This window comes from Mercenaria mercenaria, chromosome 6 (genome assembly GCF_021730395.1).
Source record: "Mercenaria mercenaria strain notata chromosome 6, MADL_Memer_1, whole genome shotgun sequence".
Lineage (NCBI taxonomy): Eukaryota > Metazoa > Mollusca > Bivalvia > Venerida > Veneridae > Mercenaria > Mercenaria mercenaria.
Genome location: NC_069366.1, coordinates 34,531,371 through 34,551,645, shown reverse-complemented (window position 1 = coordinate 34,551,645; position 20,275 = coordinate 34,531,371). Strand labels below are relative to the sequence as shown.

Genomic DNA, 20,275 nt, shown 5'->3' with positions numbered 1-20,275 from the left:
TGCCTGAATGGGTGTTTCCGGGTGCACACACATGCCTGAATGGGTGTTTCCGGGTGCACACACATGCCTGAATAGGCCTTCCCAGATGCACACACATGCCTGAATGGGTGTTTCCGGGTGCACACACACATGCCTGAATGGGTGTTTCCGGGTGCACACACATGCCTGAATGGGTGTTTCCAGGTGCACACACATGCCTGAATGGGTCTTCCCGGGTGCACACACATGCCTGAATGGGCCTGAATGGGTGTTTCCAGGTGCACACACATGCCTGAATGGGTGTTTCCGGGTGCACACACATGCCTGAATGGGTGTTTCCGGGTGCACACACATGCCTGAATGGGTGTTTCCAGGTGCACACACATGCCTGAATGGGTGTTTCCAGGTGCACACACATGCCTGAATGGGTCTTCCCGGGTGCACACACATGCCTGAATGGGTCTTCCCAGGTGCACACAGGTGAAATGATGCCAGGATGAGCATGTATGGTCTTTCTTCATTATCAGAAACTGGAGAAAGTAGTCGTATGACCTTAAATTGTGTTTGTTTGACTTAAGAACCCCCACAAAGACAGTAATAGGTTGTGCATAAGTACTATCTGCACAAGGCAATGTTTTAAGCAAATACCAGTTATAGGCAGAGGGCCATTCTTTGTTGGTCAGTCTATTTCATTGACTATGTAGTCATGGTTTGGATCCCCCTTTGAGTGCTTTTAATTTGCAAAATTGTTGTGGTTTTTCTTTTTTTTTTTTCAAAAATTTATAGGGGGACAAAACATTCCATATCTTGGATAATTTACAATACTTACATATATTTCTTTGCTTAATTCAAATTTGACAGGGTGATTTAAGCAACTAAATTTTGAAGAAAAAAAGATGAAAACAAATGGTGAAACTGACAGTCATGGAAAATATGGACCGAACAATAAATCATATGCCCAATTCTGTTATCAATTTCAGTGAGTATCTGGACAATATTCATCTTGTTCCAATTTCAGTGAGTATCTGGACAATATTCGTCTTGTTCCAATTTCAGTGAGTATCTAGACAATATTCGTCTTGTTCCATTTTCAGTGAGTATCTGGACAATATTCGTCTTGTTCCAATTTCAGTGAGTATCTGGACAATATTCGTCTTGTTGATGCTGGTATAAAAGAAGTGGTTGAACTGGTAGAAAGGTACTATAACAATGATGGCCAAACAGCTTACATTATGTCATCAGATCATGGAATGACTGATTGGGGTAATCTTTGTAATATATGTTTTCATAAAGTTGATTTTTTTTATAAACTTGAAGAAAATGTTTTGCAGAGTATTAAATGAATATACAATATAATATTTTAATATAGTTTTCATAGAGGTCCTTTATGGTTCACTGTTAAATGCTGTAATTACCTTCATTAGTAATGTAGAAGTATCAATACTGTAAAATCATTTCATTTCATGGGCATGAAATTTCGTGGTTTTGGTCAAAACAGCAATTTCGTGGGGATATCATATGAATTTGTGGATTTAAACTTTTGAACATAAAATGAATGGGAATTTTACTTGTTTGTTGGGATTAAATTTCGTGGATTGACTCATCCACGAAATTCACAAAAATTAGTCCCCCACGAATATTGATGATTTTACAGTAATGGGATACACAAAATTTAAAAAGGAAGGAACAATTAAATGGGTCACACAAGCCAATATGAGATTTTTTTTGGGGTAAAAATGACCTAAACATAGCAGTTTAACAGTGTACCCAGTCAGTGGCAGTACAAAAATCAACAGTAATTTGGAGTAGTTAAGCCTGTCATCTCGAAAATACAGTATAGGCCCTTGTGTGTAAGAGCATCAGATCGAAGTTATATGGAAATACCAGTAAGTCCTACGTTCATGTGCATTAAATATTTCCACACTAACACACACCCACCAAAAACACTATTACTATGCCCACAGAAATATTCTGTTTCTCTGTACATTGGGATTTTTTTCTGTCATAACCTTGAATTGACTCTTACACACTGAGGGTGATGTGACAAAGTGCTCAAGGTGAGCTATTGTGACCGGTCATTGTCCGGCGTCCGGCGTGCGTCATCAGTCGTGTGTCTTCCGTCGTGCGTCAACATTTGCCTTGTGAACACTCTGGAGGCCACATTTGTGACCCAGTCTTTATGAAACTTGGTCAGAATGTAAGTCTTGATGATCTCTACGTCAAGTTCGAAACCGGGTCATGTGGGGTCAAATACTAGGACAATAGGTCAGATCAATGGAAAAGCTTGTGAACACTCTAGAGACCACATTTGTGACCCAAAACTAGGTCACCCGGTCAAATCAAAGGAAAAGCTTGCGAACACTCTAGAGATCAGATTTGTGACCTAATCTTTATGAAACTTGGTCAGAATGTTAGTCTTGATGATCTCTAGGTCAAGTTCAAAACTGGGTCATGTGGGGTCAAAAACTAGGTCAGTAAATCAGATCAAAGGAATAGCTTGTGAACACTCTAGAGACCACATTTGTGCCCCAATCTTTATGAAACTTGATCAGAATGTTAGTATTAATGATCTCTAGGTCAAGTATGAATCTGGGGCATGTTGGGTCAAAAACTAGGACAGTAGGTCAGATCAATGGAAAAGCTTGTGAACACTCTAGAGACCACATTTGTGACCCAATCTTTATGAAACTTGTTCAGAATGTTAGTCTTGATGATCTCTAGGTCAAGTTCGAAACTGGGTCATGTTGGATTTAAAACTAGGTCACCTGGTCAAATCAAAGGAAAAGCTTGTGAACACTCTTGAGGCCACATTTGTGTCACTCAGTCTTTATGAAACTTAGTCAGAAAGTTTGGCTTGATGATTTCTAGGTCAGTTTGAACCTGGGTCATGTGGGGTCAAAAACTAGGTCACCTGGTCAGATCAAAGGAAAAGCTTGTAACACTCTAGAGGCCACAGTTGTGACCCAATATTGATGAAACTTAGTCAGAAAGTTTGGCTTGATGATTTCTAGGTCAGGTTTGAATCTGGGTCATGTAGGGTCAAAAACTAGGTCACCTGGTCAAATCAAAGGAAAAGCTTGTGAACACTTTAGAGGCCACATTTGTGACTCAATCATTATGAAACTCGGTCAGAATGTTTGTCTTAATCATTTCTAGGTCAAGTTTGAATCTGGGTCATGTGGGGTCAAAAACTAGGTCACTAGGCCAGATCAAAGGAAAATCTTTTCAACACTCTAGAGACCACAATTTAAGTTTGAAACTCAGGAGAATTAGTCAGAATGTTTGTTGTGATAATCTATAGGTCAAGTTCGAATTTGGGTCATGTGGGGTCAAAAACTAGGTCACTGGTCAAATCAAAGGAAAAGCTGGTGAACACTCTAGAGGCCACAGTTGTAACCAGATCTTTATGAAATTTAGTCAGAATGTTTGTCTTGATGATCTTTAGGTCAAGTTCAACTCTTGATCATGTGGGGTCAAAAAGTAGGTCAGTAGGCCAGATCAACTCCGGTGAGCGATATATAGGGCCATCATGGCCCTCTTGTTTATGAGAGGACAGCCTTAGCACCATCAAACAATTTACCATTGATTTTTGTACTTTCCTCCTCTGGATGCACTAACCAGCTGAACTGCCATTTAGAACATGCGTTTTGTTTGAGAGAATTTTTATGTACCTACAGAACGGTGTATAAAATATAGGATTTGAGTTGCAAGGAAAAATTGTTGGATTGGGTGTGGGTGTAAATTCAAATTTGCCCTTGTAATCTAGGTCATTTTCACCATAAAAAAGAGTTTGATATTGGCCCAAGTGACCTTGACATGATGCAAACCTTTCAAATTTTGTATATAACATTGTATTTGTGTAGTTGATTTTTAGCTTTAATCTAAACAACAGGTTCACATGGAGCAGGTCACCCCAGTGAGACCTTGACCCCACTTGTTGCCTGGGGAGCTGGTGTCAGAAAGGCTGTCATAGACAACTCCTCAAACAATTTTAAGGACAAGTTTTCACAAGGTAACAGGCATTTCATTAAGGGCCTGGTAGTTTGGGAGAGGGTTGGGTTCTAAATGAGAGGATCCCCGACCCCCTGGACCTCTCACCCTCTGTTTCACTCTGAGGTTGAAATAACTGACAGATATTAAGGAGAATTATAGATTTAAGTATTCTATTCTGTTTTTGTACTGTATTTGAGCTGAGTCTTCCCACTTAGTTCAGTAGGGAAAATGCAGATCTATGGATTGAAGGGTAGTGACTAGTGAGTTTTATCCTGGAGCAAGGCGTATGTTCTCTATGATGATTGATAAAAGACATTGTGTCTCAAGTCATTTGTCCTTCACCTGTGATTCTTGTGGGGAAGTTGCAGTTACTGGAGGAGAACAGGTTAACACTAATACGGAATCCAAGAAATCTGGTTAGGTTACTACCAGCAGCCAATTGTATAAAACATTTAACTGCGCGGTAACCACTAAATGCCAGTAACCAACATGGTAACATCGTGGTAAGCGATTGTATAAATAACGTCATTCGTGGTAACCACAATATAACCACGGTTAATTTTAACCCACCTACGGGAGCTTGGTAACCACAAAGTAAGCACTCAAACATGGCCGCCGTACAATTCGACGTATTTACAGACAAAATTTGACGGACTTGGCGGATATAAAATTATGCAAAAGGTATTCAGGTGTTAGCTGAAACATGGACAGACCTGTTGGACTTCTTGGACCGACTTTGGAACGACAGACGCATCGGAACCAAGCTCTGACACTACGGCAACAGATTTTATTCGACGACGAATCATGAGTGGATTTTATGCCGTTATAGGGCTCCCGTCTGTAATTCACTATTCAGTTCTATTGACGAGACCCATGTTAAATCCGCATTGAGGCCGCATTTGTTAGTAGAAAACATCAACACAGTATCAATGTCCAGACGAACTGCGACCCCAACGATCATTGCGCACTAGCTCTACAGTACATTACATACACATTTATTCAGTATGTGAAATAAAGAAGCAAACATCTTACTTGATAATCCACATTCAGCAAAACACGTTTGTAGACATTTCAAGAAGCATTTCCTTTTACAGTCCTACTGTCACTATAAACAGACATTACTCCGAAGATACTTTTAAAATCCATATTATAATTAAATGCACAGATACTCTCTAGTTAATGCAGTTGTTTACACTGTTTAATAACCTTGAAATTGGTAAAACACAATATGTACTGTACACACGTGTATTGATGACATCATTACTATACTGATGACATCATAAAAGTGCCTTGTTCAGAGAACTGTATGGAAGGCCGGTTATGTGCGCAGTGCATTATTGGAAAATTTACCGCGGTTAAATTGATATTTTACGTGGTTAGGTTACCGGGCTATTAAACTGGTTTATACAAGAGAAAATAATCAGTGGTTACCTAACCACCATATATACCGCGGTTATAGTTTTACCGTGGTATATTTTAACCATTGTTTATACAATTGGCTGCTGGTGTTAAATAACTGAAATACTGTTGGAAAAGGTGCTAAACTCAAAACAAAGCATTTGTGAACTTTGATGTAGAATTAAGAATAATGTTCAGAAATGCTAAGTTTTCTATTGCCAGGCTTTACAAATATGTGTTCATATTTTGTTATAAAAAACGATAGCAGAGAAAAATGAAAAATAGTTATCAGTTATTCATTAAAACACTGAATTATTTATTCTGTGAAACACTGCTCATTTGAGTATCCATTGCACAAGCACCCAGACTGGAAAATTACGTTGTCGCCGTTTTTTTTTCCTTATATTTTCTATGTTTGATTGCTGTAAGTCCTGGTTAACTCGGACATTTGCCCATTCCCTTCTGACTGCTAGCAATCACTGTTTTACTATAAGTCTTGTATTGGTAGTTTTATTTAGCTTCTTACTAATGCATTGTATGTAGCTATAGACATTGCTACTTGTTTTTAGGTAAAATGATTTTTTTCATAAAAAGGCAATGATAACAAATACCATCAAACGTTAAAGCGTTGAAAGGAATAGTTGAAAGTTTTATGTGAAAATTTGTATTACAGAATGGAAACTGGACCATTTGAAGAGAACAGATGTTGAGCAGGTAAGTTTCAGGCTGATAAGATTATGTAAAAGTTTGCAAATGTAGTGAACATGATGATATGCACAAAAATCACATGTTCCAAGATAAAAATGACATGCTTATGGAGTTTATTATAGAGTAGAGTTTGTTTCAGTTTGATTTATTACTGAGAGTTTTGTTAAAATACAGGGGAAGCGCTGAGCTCTAAACCTAAAAGTCCTCAGACCAGAGAAAGTTTTTTTGGTTTTTTTTTTTTATTATGATGAAATACCTGCTACATAGCAGAAGTTCTGTATCCCTCCCCATTTCCCTCCTTACAGTTTACTAAGTCTTGAATTGCCAACAGTTGTAACATATGACAGTACAGTGACAGTATATGGAGGCACCATATCTGTTCATAACTACTGTTATCATTCCTGCTGTCACTAAGATATGAATTTTAATCTGATGTTTAATACAGATGAAAGACTTTCACAAAAAGTCAAGAAATAAAGTGCTGACATTTGATAGCTGAGGATTATTTTAATGTATAATTAAGAGTAATTTGAAAAAATAGAACTGTTGCCTTAATGCAGGTCTTTAGAGTAGGTTTAAGACCAGTATAGCTGTTAAAATCATAACATAATGTGTTTACTATTGCAGGCTGATATAGCTCCGTTAATGGCTGCACTGATTGGAGTTAACTACCCAATGAATTCTGTGGTAACTATTATTATGATATGATAAACAAGCATTTACTTTATATACTCGAATAGAGACCTCCATGGCTGTGTGTTTTAGGTTGTTGGCTTTAAATCACTTATTCCTCATTGTTATGTGCTTAGAAACCTCCCTTGGCATGTAGAATTCTGTAGCAGGGCTCCGGAAATTTTGATAACTCAATCGGTCCGAAACGAAAATCCTGACATCGGCGCTACCCCACCCACCGCATTCCCTATATTACATTTGTAAAACGTGATAGAGTAAAGAAATAAGCATGTCATGCATTAAAACTGAGTTACCGGTCACCGCGAGTTACCATACAATGAAGACAGTTATTCATCGTCATGTGTGATCGTTACTTTGTTTAAATTTCGATGTTTTTTTTTTCGAGAACATACTTGCAAGGATACAATTGTCGCGGCATTGACACCGCGTGCGTAACTAGTCTAAAAGCCAACGCACGTGACTTAGGTACCGTATACACGGCATATACTTTGTGATGTTTCCTCATTCTTTGACGGAATTTTATAAAATACAATGCGTCAAAGTGAATTATACGACACATATTCTCTGCTACACAGTCTCAGTATTTTAAGAATACTCTGCCGCGGACCATATGTGTACGTTATGTGAACTTCCCGCATGAACAGTACCAAAAGGTCACGCGGGTTGGCCACGGATATTTCATTTTACTTGCGTTGTACTTCAATAAGCAACTACATTTTATAAAGTTATATGTTCTCTTCTGATGTAAACAAAATTTCAATTTGAAACGTTTTTTAAAAGACCGATTTGATAAACAGCGCCGCTCCGGTTTTCTTTATCATTCGTGTTTGCCAGTCCATTTTTTTTTCTTTTCCTTTTTTGTACAGTCGGGTTGCAAAGACGATTTTCTGCACTTGTTTCAACTGGAGCCCCAGCAAATGAATCATATAATTTTTTCAAATCCAGTAATTATAAAAATTGTTTTTATCGGTTTTCCGTCTGATGTCTCATTAAATCAAGACCCATAATGTACAATTATAGCTCTTTGATTAAATGCAGTGACCATTTGTTTTTTACCGTGATCAAACATAGCCTTTTGAAATAAACCATCCGTCGGATTCTAAATAAAAGAAGTGGATCCCCGTCGAAATGATTTGGATCCAGTCAGAAACATTTGGAAACCAGTCAAAAATGTTTAATAAATTGCAGTCGGCTGTCTGCAAACATTAAAGGATGTGCCGCGCGAGCACTGATTGCGTCATGTGCTAATTACGGACCGATTATCAAGGTGACAATCGGACCGTTTGACACGTTATTGATTATCTGAGGGTACGACCAACAATTTCCTGCTTGGCAGGTGATCGTGTATTGAGATATCAGACCGAAATTTATATTTTTTTCCATTTTTATGGGACTGATTTTTTTCGTTTTTTCACTTCATGAATCGGTCCGAAAAGTCAAAAATCGGTCCAAAACCGACAAACCGGCAAATTTCCGAAGCCCTGTTCTGTAGAATTCTATCATTTGAGGAAAACATCCAACTAGCATACAGAAGGTCGGTGGTTCTACCTAGTGCCTGCTTCTGTCTGAAATGATACCCAAATTGGCACCTTGGGGTTCTGATTTTCATGGATTTCATGGTTACTTAAATCCAAAAAAAAGTTAAATCCGAAGGAAATATAAATTTCCCTGGTTTTTTATCTTAAAAAAGTTGAAATCCACAAAGTCTTATCCCAGGAAATAGCAATTTTTGCCCATAGAAAATAAGAAAATTCATACCCACAAAAATAAATGACTTCACTGATTCCCAAATTTTGTACCAGTATTTTTCAACAGTTTCATCATACATTTGCAATATCCAAATTGGTCTTTGCATCAAGGGTTGCATCATTTCTTATCAAATACATAACAAGATTTAATCTACGGCTTGCTTGTGCATTCTTGCCATTAATGGCACACCAGGTACCATTTTTGCTTGAGGGCAATTATGAAACTAGGTATGCCATTATGCCTAGGAACGTACAGTACATTTCTGTCCGTGGTAATTACTTACTAATGAAATCATTTTCTTGGAGGAGATTAGCTTTAAACTATCTATTTCAGGGAATATTGCCCTATGACTACCTTGACATGCCAGACAGTGACCTGGCAGATGTGATTTATGCTAACACTAGGCAGCTGTTGGAACAGTACCAGGTACAGTTGACCATTTCATCCAGATTTTTCTATTCACAACCATAAAAGCTTGTAAGCGTGTTCATTTGGTCAGTAAGGAGGGGACCAGTTCTAGATTAAGACTGTAAAGAGACATAATACAAGGTAAGGTGAAAGTGTAAACTTAGTGTTGTTGCCGCTGGTAACCCGTATGAATGATTCTTCCAGAAGGCTCAGTAATTTTTAGTGGGAGGATAATGCAAGATACAGAAGACGCCCAACCTGGGTTTTTATTGTGCCTCATGTAAAGCACCTGAGTATATGTGGGACCCTTATCTGAATGTTTGTTATTGTCAGTTGGATGGGCTGGGGGTCAAACTCTTGACCACATGAACACTCCCAAGCAAGCTTAATCTTTCCCTTAACAGTTACATAGTATGCCTGCTGTTGTTTATACTTACAGTGTTATGAGTTACTTATATTGAACAAGTACTGGAACAGAGCCAACTGACTGCTGTTAAATAACTGAAATATATTAATATAATATTGTAAAATGTCGACTCAATACTGACTTCTGATGCCAGGGGAAAAGCACATTTTATGATCTACATGTATTTGTTTTTAGTATAACTTAAAACAAACTGATGCCATATTTTAGATAATTGCAACAAATTGCTATTGAATTTTGACAGTAACCTTAGTGAGTTTGGTTATCGTCTTGCACATGATGATCGTAGTGTTGTTTATGATGATTATGATGATGATGATGTTGTTGTTGTTAACAACTTTTAATATTTAACAGTTTAGCAATGTTAGGTATTTGTCATATTTGTTACACTGTAGGTGAAAATGGAACTGAAAAAGTCAACAACACTCGCAGTGGCATTCAGACCTTTTAGGTGAGACTTCCACATACATTTTCACCCTTTTTAGATCCTCAGGGAAATATCAGGGATGCGACTCTTTCTCTATACAGCTGATTTCCACTGTTTGAAAAAAAAAAAGGTTGAAATGAAACTTGTCAGATTTGATTAGATACGGGACCTCCTTGGCCGAGTGGTTAGGGTTGCTGATGTCGAATCACTTGCCCCTCACAGATTGGGTTCGAACCTTCTTTGAGGCATAGAATTTCTTCATGTAAGGAAGCCATCCAGCTAGCATATGGAAGGTTGATGGTTCTACGAATGTGCCGCCCATGCCTGAGACAGTGCCTGGAGGGGCACCTGGGTGTCTTCACATTTTGTGAACATGAAATCTTTGTTGTGTCTGTCACATCATTATCCCGTTTAAAGGACATTTAGGAAAAAAGTCAGGGTCAGGTTGATTTTCATCTGGAAATAACTTTAAAAACATTTTAAATTTGGTTAAAAACTAACATGAATTTATGGTAGAGCAGCTTTCAGCTGTATCGGCTGTGTGACATTTTATCTGTATACCAGCTCATTTTTGCTTTTTGCATATTTAAGTGTGTATGTTTTATTTTTTCAGCGACTTGACCACCGCTAAATTGGTAAGCAATTTCATCAGGGTCAAGTATACATTTCATAGCAGTATCATCTGGAGTTAAAAATTCATAAAAACACTTTACATACATTTAATGATATGTAAAAATACTCAAAGACATATGGAATTGCTAGAAGCTGAAATATTTGTATTCTAGTGGAACCAGTTTTCTTGCCATAGGGAGATGACATGCTAACATTTCCTCATCATTTTTCCTAAATTGTGTATAGTGGCTCTTTTTTTGGCTTTAGATGTTTAGGTGTAGCAAATGTTGACTGAGGAGAAAGAGATTGCCATGAACTTTAGACTCGTAGAATGGCTTTTATCCAATCATAATTAGTTTGTGTTCATAGAGCATTCAGCAATTTAACTTGTACAAAATGTAAATAGGAGTAAAATCTTGGTCAAGAGTGTTTATGAATTGGATCAGGTCATTAGGCCATCAGTTAAGGCGTTTGATTTTATAGATTTATCAGAAAATGCTGTGTTATATCCTCTTCATCAATTTGCGTCATATTTACACTGAATACATTTGGCCTCAATAGTACAATGGGAGTTGTGAGCCTGTGAGAGATTTATGAAAAAAAGTCGGCCGTATTTAATTTTAGTTAGATCCTAGCACCTTCATTTTTACACCAATTTTAATTTTTTTACATAGAATGTTTGTACCTACAAAAAGTCTGATAAAGCATAGAACAGGAAAAATGACAGTTTGTTATGTATATTTCAGGCCGAGATACATAGACATATAAGACAGCTGATACAGAATGGTCACTATAGAGAGGCTGTAAGTAGAGCTGTCATCAGTTTGCATGAATTACTGTATAAGTTGATATATTTGCGGGTTAAAAAATTACCGACTTGCCTATTCCAGACTCTTCACGAGCAGAAATGTTCGGGAATCACCAAAATCTGAAGTGCCAAAGCTAAGTTTTGGCTCTTAACTTGACTATGATAATGTATCTGGGTGAACCTGGAGATATACAATGGCTGATATTTTCATGAATTTTTGAATATGCGAAATTCGCAAACATTTCTATGCCACAAACATTTACACTTATGCAGTAGAAGCGTTGATGATTTAGTCAAGTCAGTATGTATCAATATAGAATTTTGAAATAGTCATAAAAATATTAAAAGAAGTAAACAAGCAGAAATATTTCGAAGAAAATATAACTATCAAAATGCTATTTACTCGTCCCAACATATTCAAAATAATTTCAGTTTTACTGAGAATGATGAATGTCTTTTTTAAAAAGAACTGTTTATTGTCTCAAAGCATCTATTAAAGATATTTATATCTTAAACTAGGTAAGAAATGCAGGTTATTTACTGTATATACTACTTTCATGTTTTGTTTGTTCTTTTCAGATCAATGAATGTGAGAGAGTTATGCAAATTGCTTTGAAGGGCATGAGCTATTATCAGACCTATGACCGGTTCTTTCTTGGGTAAGTGTTTTGAATATCTTAACAAGTGGCCTAGGGAAGATGTTTAGAGTATCTTGCCAAATACCAAACATTTGATATAGGCTGTCTGGGGAACATGTTCCCAGTATCTTACCTAACATTAAGAAAAGGTTGCCAAGGGAATATGTACCTATTATCTTATTGACTGTTTAAATTGGTTGCCTCAGGAACATGTTCCCCAGTATCTTACTGACATTAAGAAAAAGTTGCCAAGGGAATATGTACCTATTATCTTATTGACTGTTTAAATTGGTTGCCTCAGGAACATGTTCCCCAGTATCTTACTGACATTAAGAAAAAGTTGCCAAGGGAATATGTACCTATTATCTTATTGACTGTTTAAATTGGTTGCCTCAGGAACATGTTCCCCAGTATCTTACTGACATTAAGAAAAAGTTGCCAAGGGAATATGTACCTATTATCTTATTGACTGTTTAAATTGGTTGCCTCAGGAACATGTTCCCCAGTATCTTAATAAACATTACAGATAGGCTACCTGGAGAACATGTTCCCAGTATCTTAATAAACATTACAGGTAGGCTGCCTGGAGAACATGTTCCCAGTAGAACATGTTCCCAGTATCTTACTGAATGTTTAAATTGGTTGCCTGGGGAACATGTTCCCAGTATTTTAATAAACATTTCAGATACTAGGCTGCCTGGAGAACATGTTCCCAGTATTTTACTGAATGTTTAAATTGATTGCCTAGGGAACATATTCTCGGTATTTTACCAAACATTTAATCTGGCTGCCTGGGGAACATGTTCCTAGTATCTTGCCACAAAATAGGTTCCCAGTGTGATCCTTAGGCAAGGCAATGGTCTCTATGTCAACACAGGAGATGTAATTCATTCCCCACCCTTGATTCATGTTGGGAAGTTGTCTGTTTACATGCAGTAAACAAGTTAATACTGCTGATAAATATAGAAATGCTGGTTAAGTAAACTGATCATCATTTCATAACTTAAGTATTATAATTGAAAAATATGTTAACCTCATAGTGTACAAACATTTACTCTTTGACAAGTAAATCAGTATTTTTCAGCGCCAGTATATTTACAGATAAATCACTATTTTTCAGTGCCAGTATATTTAGCGGTTTTCAAATCACTATTTTTCAGTGCCGGTATATTTAGCAGTTTTCAAATAAATCACTATTTTTCAATGCCAGTATATTTAGCAGTTTTCAAATAAATCACTATTTTTCAGTGCCAGTATATTTAGTGGTTTTCTTGGTTGGATGGTTTATGTTCTGACATTGGTATTTGAGAAACACAGTGGTGTGGTTAGACCGCAACTGAAGTTGGAGAGATTGGGGAAATCATTCTGGAGGTCGGACCAAACTATACACACTGCATTTGGCTGTCTAGGATTGGTTATCACAATATTATTGTTTGGTAAAATAATAAACATATTGATTTAAAATATGTACATGCACTTATTATTATAATATTGTAAATCACCGTAAGAATAAGTGTCTGCTAAAATTTGTCTTATAAATTGGTCAAGTTGTTCACTTCTTTTTGAAAAAGAGTGGATACAGTCGTGTGTATGACCATGCAACATAGGGGTTCGATCCCCAGGACTAACTAAAATAACTGCCATCTGGATAACAATGCAGGTTGTGGATACTTTACACTTGAGCAGGGAAGATACTGGTATTGGAGAATCATCTGTATCCAGCACTATCCTCCCACAAACTTTCCAACAATCTTCCAGATCGAGGATCTGTCCGTTTCGGTTACTGGTGGCCACTATAAGAAACAAACAGCTACTTTTACATATTTAACACTTCATATTTATGTTTAACAAGAAGGCTTTGGACTTCTTTTGCTTGACTGTGTAAAAACTGTAATGTTCTGAATTTTGACACCTCAGATGCTCATTTAACCTTTAGCCTGCTGGCAGCAAGTGATTCTGCCTTTGCGACAAGTGCAGACCAATATCAGTCTGCATGTCCATGCAGAGTGATCATGGTCTGCACTATTCACTATTAAGTCAGTAAATTTTCAATGAACACCCTTTGAGTTATTAACGATTTTGCCCAAATTGAATGATAGACCTATCCATTTTAGAAATTTAGCTGGCTAAAGATTGAACATTTACCTTTATAATTTGAATTTGCAAACTTTCTAATTTCTGTTTTTACATTATTTGGTAAGGAAACATGTTGCTCTTGTCTATCATCTGTCCATTATTCTATATCTTCAAAAATATGCATATCCCGAAATAATCTGGGAATTTGTTAAGGATTTCACTAAGGTCAGACATGTGGCTTTTGCATAATTTATTCTTGTCTGTCAACAGGTAACATGTGGCTGTATAATGATTGGAACTATGGGCACATGTGTCCTTTGGATTCACATGTTGTTGATTTTTCTTGCAACTTGAAATGTATTTTTTTGGAACATTGTCTTTTAAGCTAGAATCACACTGCTTCGGATGGGCTTGCAGATGATAAGTCATCCAGTGTATTTGTTCAGAAATCTGGGGCATCTGGGGGCAATGGTGCGCAGTTTTGAGCATGCTCAAAGTTTTGCCATGGATAATATATCCGTAAGGAATCCGTAATAAATCCGTAACAGTTCTGAAAAGATCGTATCAGTTCAGAAGACAATATCTGAAGTCAAAAGATTTGAGCTATTACAGTTTTATTCGGTTCTAATAAGGTTAATTATGGTTCTGTTACGATTGCATTAGAGATTTATAACATAACAAATTCGCCAAACCCATTTTTTTCTTACATGTCTGGAGCAATCCGGGGATGGAAATCCGGAACTAATTTGCAAGCCTATCCGGGACACTGTGATTCTAGCTTTATGGCACAGTTATCATGGATGAAGGTTGATGATATATTTTTAATGAGTAATTGATTGTAAATAAAGCAAGTATTCCTGTTTGAAGTGGGGTACCAAAACTCATTGTATTTGTGTTTGAAATCTACAGTAACTGTGAATTTTGAAATTTTGGAACCACAGAGAGCATATTAAGTTTAATTATTATTAGAAGTTATGTCAGCTTTGATAATAATTTAAGTGACGGATGCATAAGGTTGAATGTGTATATTGATTTGATATATGATTTATGGTAAACTTAATACATCTAATTTCAGTGCAATCACTGCCATGGACCAACTACCTGTACTGCCTGATACCTGTTGTATTATGGATGATTGTTGCTCTGAGGTCTGTACTGTGTTCTACAGTAAAACTTCAAATACAGCCTTTATATAGAAACCATGCTTAGAATATAGTCATTATTTTAAGACAGATAGTTTTTACTTACAGGTTAAAATACAATGTAAGTGTTTAATTTTCAGTGTGAAACTAAAGGTTATTGCCATGTGGTTGTTATATATAAATGTTTAGCATAATATGCTATTAAGTAAATAGAGATTCAATGGAATAGCTGAAATGTGTTTTTGGTATGTAAGTAGGCCAAGAACCATAGCTCTCTGATACGTCAGAATAATGACTCTTTGTACTTAGAAAACCAGTATTTTGTGGTCAAATTTCTTTTTATGTAAACTCTCCTTGAATGCTATAAAAGTTATAGCTTTAATTCTTTGTTACACTGTCAGTTATAATAAAGTGAGTAAGTAGGTCAAGAACCTTAACTCTGTCTTGCATTTTGTTAGAATAAGGCCAGCTTTATACTAAGGAAATCAGTATTTCTTGGTTAAAGTTTCTGTTAGTCGGACAAAAACCATAACTTGCATATTGCTATTTGTCTAGCCCTTATCAAACAAGCCATGGCACCAGGCAAAAGTGCTCTTCTTGTTTCAGTAGCATCTGCACTATATTTTCAGGTTAGATATTTTGATACAGGTGTATGAATACATAGTTGTGATGAAGAACAAAAAGGACTTTATTGTTGTAGTATTGGCTGCTTTGATTGGCCTGGAAATATTGGTAAATATTTTTGTTAATATATTTTTGATGGGTTTACAGTGCTTTATTAGTCCTCTGCTGGTATCACCAGAGGGGACAATAGGAATGCCCTTCGTCCATCTCTCTGTCTGAGCATCTGTCCGCAAATCTGGATCCTGCAGTATCTCAAAAAGTATTCAAGCTAGGTTCATAAAACTTGGTTTGTGAATAGAGGGTAAAATGTAGATAATGCACGTACATGAATTACGCTTGTAGCTCAGAGGTCAAGGTCACTATTGAAGGTCAAGTAAAAATTGTTTCTGCTCCATAACTTTTATAAGCATTCAATTCAATGGATTATCTTAGTGCTACACAAAAACGTTCCACATGATGAGACAATGTGCCAACATATGATCTATGCTATAGTTAAAGGTCAAGGTCACTATTCAAGGTCAGGTAAAAAATTGTTTCTGCTCTATTACTTTTAATTGCATTGAAGGATATTTTCTATGGTGCATATTTTCTGACCTAGTGGAGATATTTTTAGAACAGGCTGTACCATTAAAATCAATAGGAAACTTGGTGCATATCGGATTTATCCGACGGAATGAAACAAAATCTAAAGATGTAGCCGATTACCCTAAACTCACTGATAGAATGGCCCTTTCATGACCTTTCTATAAATATCTCCGCCAGGTCAGAAAATATGCACTATATGTGCTGCCTATTGTTGTCGGTCAAAGGTCAGGGTCACTGTTGTAGGTCGATTTATATTGAGTTTTTTTACCGGGAGAGGACTTCTGTATTTCCACTGCAATACTCAGACACTTGTTGTGAATGTATTTTGTTAAAGGTCTGCAATGCCTTTGTTGAACAGGGGTTGCATGCATTGCATGATTATATAATTCAATGAATAGAATGTTAGGAAAGATAAAATGTTGATGTAAAAGTATGTAATATATGATTACAAACAGCTGTTCTAGAAAGTAGTGCTGTTCAATCATTTTTTTTTTGTGGGAATAATTAACTTTGTGGTTTTGGTAGAAATGGCTTTTGAGCTAAACTATACGAAGTATATGGAGAGCTGTCTTACTCGACTTGGTCTGTGTTGACGTCCATATCCACAACTTGGATATAAAGTTTTGATGCAGTTTCACTTTATCTTTGTTATTACTTGACAGGTATGTTTCAGATTTAAAATAGTTGTTCCTAATAATCACCCACATCATGTGACACAAGGGCCATTACACTGGCTTCAGTATTTCAGGAATTATGTCCACTTTTTACTTAAAACTTGATGCACTTTCGCTCAATTTCTGTGATCATTAAATACATGTAGTTGTTCCTCATCATGACTTATATCATATGACAGAAGGTATATAACTCTGGCACAATATTTCATGAACTTTGTCTGCTTTTCACATTCTAACATGGCTGGATTTGCTTTCCAGTTAAACATAGAAGAAAGTCAAGCTCTGTATATTCTGCAATAAACAAAGGTTGACATTCGGACCGGTAAGAGAGCATTATGACATCAGTTATGATGTCAAATCAAATTGCCGCATGACGTCCAGTATATTACTACTTGGATAAATGAAGCCCAGCAAAAAATTAATCAAAATATTTTAATGACCATGTCAGAATGAAAACAATCAATGCCTTCTTGTGGTTTGTCGTCTTATTTATCACTTTTCATCGTTCAGATGCTTAGATGTTCAATTCCTGCGCATCTGACCTCTGAACCGTGATAAATTAGATGACAAACCACAAGAAGGCCTTTATCATTTGTTAATTATATTACTGTTACATAACACAACACAATGAAATAGAGTTGTTTTATATGATTTCAGGTGGTTGGCTTTTTCTACAGGCAGATGCTATCAATTGGTCTAGCAGTCATTGCAGTATTGCCTTGGATATCCAGAAATTTATACATTTCTAAAGTAAGTAGTTCATTAGAAGATAAACTGGTGTAAATATAATTATGATGCTGTAAACGGTTGGGTTTGAATGACTGAAATTCTCCTCATATACTTCTATAAATTTTTAAACCAGCCAATTTTGAAGCAGTTAGTGTTTTGAATAGTCCCAGTTAATCTCTTTATGACTTTTACTCTGTCAAGCTTCAGCTTGTTGTAAAAAACTGTGTTGTATTAGACATTTTTACTTCTGATTACACAGTTCTGGAACCAGTTATTTCAAGTGATAAGAACAATGCAAGTAGACTGCTGTCTGGACTTCCAATACTTAAGTCTTGGTAGTGGAGATAGAATGATGGGTAAAACTTTGTTCTAAATTGAATTCAAACCCACTACCACTGCGATGATCCCCTTGCCATTGCTCAGGTTTTATCTATTCATAGATTCATAGTTATAATAACTATTTCTTTGTTCATATTTCAGAAACAGCTGTTTCTATGGTCACTGTCATGTTTGATGTTAGCAGTATTCCCGCTACTGCCAGTTGTCACAGGAAAGAGACATATTCTATACGTGTAAGTATTTCAAATGTCAGGTTGACTGAATTATTCTAATGTCCCAGTGTTAAAGATCTGGTAGGCATACTGTAAAAGCACATATTTTTGTTGGGTCAAAATTTCGCGAATTTGAAATTTCGAGTATGTTCACACGGTTTAGTATTCACGAAACTGTGAAAATTGTATCCTACTTGAATTTGAATGATACTAATGGTGAATATTTACGCGAGGATAAATTTTCGTGAGATGTAGAGCCTCGCGAATATAACGAAAATTAAACCCTCGTGAAAATTTCTGCTTTTACAGTATAGTGTTGTTCATCCATCTATTAATCCTTCCATCTGTTTGTTGTCACACTTTCTTGTGTAGTGGACTCCCGCAGTTATCATCCAGTTCAGTTGAAACTTGGTATGCATCATGAATGTGAAGAAGATATGCAAACAATATTGGGATTTTGAAAGATGACAAGTACATCTGTGTTCTCAACTCGTTCAGCAGTTTTCAAATCATTTTAAATGAAAACTGGTATACATCATCAACATAAATTGACATATTTCACAGTGTTAACTTCATTCTTGTTTGTCATTGGTCTCGTGTTTGTTTTCAGTAAAACAATGACATTTTATTTCAAACTTAAATTATACTATCCAAGATACAAAGTGTATGGGGGCTATCTTGGATTTAAATGTGACTTTCTGTACATCCCTCATTTATTTCAGAAGTAGCCTCTGTGAAAACTCTAATGCATTTTCAAATAACTACACAGACAGTTTCACAATAATTATGCTGCAAGATATACAGTCATTAGGTTCAAGGTCAAGGTCAAACATGGAAATACAAATAGAGCAAAGGTCAAATAGCATTATTTCATGTCCTTTCAGTGCGGTAGTGTTTTCATAAAAATATCATCATTTGTTTTACGTCATTAAGTTGATGGGTTGAAGCAGTTACCATCTTGTATCAAATAATGTCCAGAGGTATTAATGACCTTTAGAGATAGCTCTAGTTTTAATAACATAGTTATCAGTTTTGTTAGTTTTAGATGCTGATACTATATAGATGCTGGTAAGGCTCCTGGTATGTCAAGTTCCGCTAAAGGTAAACAGATAGGAAAAGGAAAATGTTTAAAAAAAATTCTCATGGTTTAAACAGAAATACAGAATGTGTTGTTGATACTTTCAGACAAGTGGGAGGAGCTTCAGTCTTGCTGGCATCTCTGTATTACTATTTTATTGGGTAAGTACCCGCAGGCCTTTATAGTATACTTATTAAACATTCTTGATTGTGGCTCTCAAGCTTATTGGTTAAGGTTGCAAACTTAAGATCACTTGCCACTCACTGCTGCTGCTTTGAGCCTGGCTTTGATTGACATATGGAATCACCCAGCTGGCTTGTCAAATCTTGTTGGTTCTACCCAGGTGCCCACACTTGTCTAAAACAATGCCAAGAGAGTCTTTCACCAACATTAGAAACAAGACTGTTGCCACATGAATTAGTTCTTACTGTGTAGATGTGACTTCAAACTTTACAAAATAAATAAGTGAATAATTTGGCGCAGTTATTAATTTGGCTGATTTGCCACCTCTTCAAAATGGCAGAAATTGAAAGAAACTTGGCATGATAGTAAACTTTCTTCAGATGTATATTTGTATGTCAAGTTTATAATAGAAGTACATGTATACTGTGGTATCATTATACCCAAAGATACAATGTTTTGGGGGACTTTATAAGAGTTGGGCATGTCAGTCCATCTCTTTAATTTTGTGTCTGCTGCATATCTTGTTAAACGTTTGGGAACTTTTCATAGAACTAGAATTGATAATTAACCTCTTTAGACCTACATAAAGTGAGCTAAAACCAAGTAATTGGGTCAAGGTCAAACATGTAGGTCAAAGGTCAAGTAGCAGTAGAAGATGTGCAGAGTGTCAAGATCACACTTAGGGATGAAAAATCAAATAGGTTTAATTTGTGTCCACTCCATATGGGCCGCACCATGAGAAAACCAACATAGTGCCTTTGCGACCAGCATGGATCCAGACCAGCCTGCGCATCTG

General features: G+C 36.4%; 1 protein-coding gene across 1 annotated transcript in view; it reads left to right on the top strand.

The window, feature by feature from the left end:
- Positions 1–20,275, top strand: part of LOC123549191 (GPI ethanolamine phosphate transferase 1-like) — a 60,391-nt gene that overhangs the window by 9,695 nt on the left and 30,421 nt on the right. Inside the window, exons 7-21 of the mRNA XM_053545603.1 lie at positions 1,112–1,242; positions 3,872–3,991; positions 6,044–6,084; positions 6,706–6,765; positions 8,854–8,946; positions 9,748–9,803; positions 10,393–10,414; positions 11,138–11,194; positions 11,779–11,858; positions 13,086–13,273; positions 14,989–15,061; positions 15,685–15,787; positions 17,596–17,688; positions 18,148–18,239; positions 19,404–19,457. Coding sequence (XP_053401578.1) covers positions 1,112–1,242; positions 3,872–3,991; positions 6,044–6,084; positions 6,706–6,765; positions 8,854–8,946; positions 9,748–9,803; positions 10,393–10,414; positions 11,138–11,194; positions 11,779–11,858; positions 13,086–13,273; positions 14,989–15,061; positions 15,685–15,787; positions 17,596–17,688; positions 18,148–18,239; positions 19,404–19,457 — 1,263 coding nt within the window. The remainder of the gene's footprint in view (positions 1–1,111; positions 1,243–3,871; positions 3,992–6,043; positions 6,085–6,705; positions 6,766–8,853; positions 8,947–9,747; positions 9,804–10,392; positions 10,415–11,137; positions 11,195–11,778; positions 11,859–13,085; positions 13,274–14,988; positions 15,062–15,684; positions 15,788–17,595; positions 17,689–18,147; positions 18,240–19,403; positions 19,458–20,275) is intronic.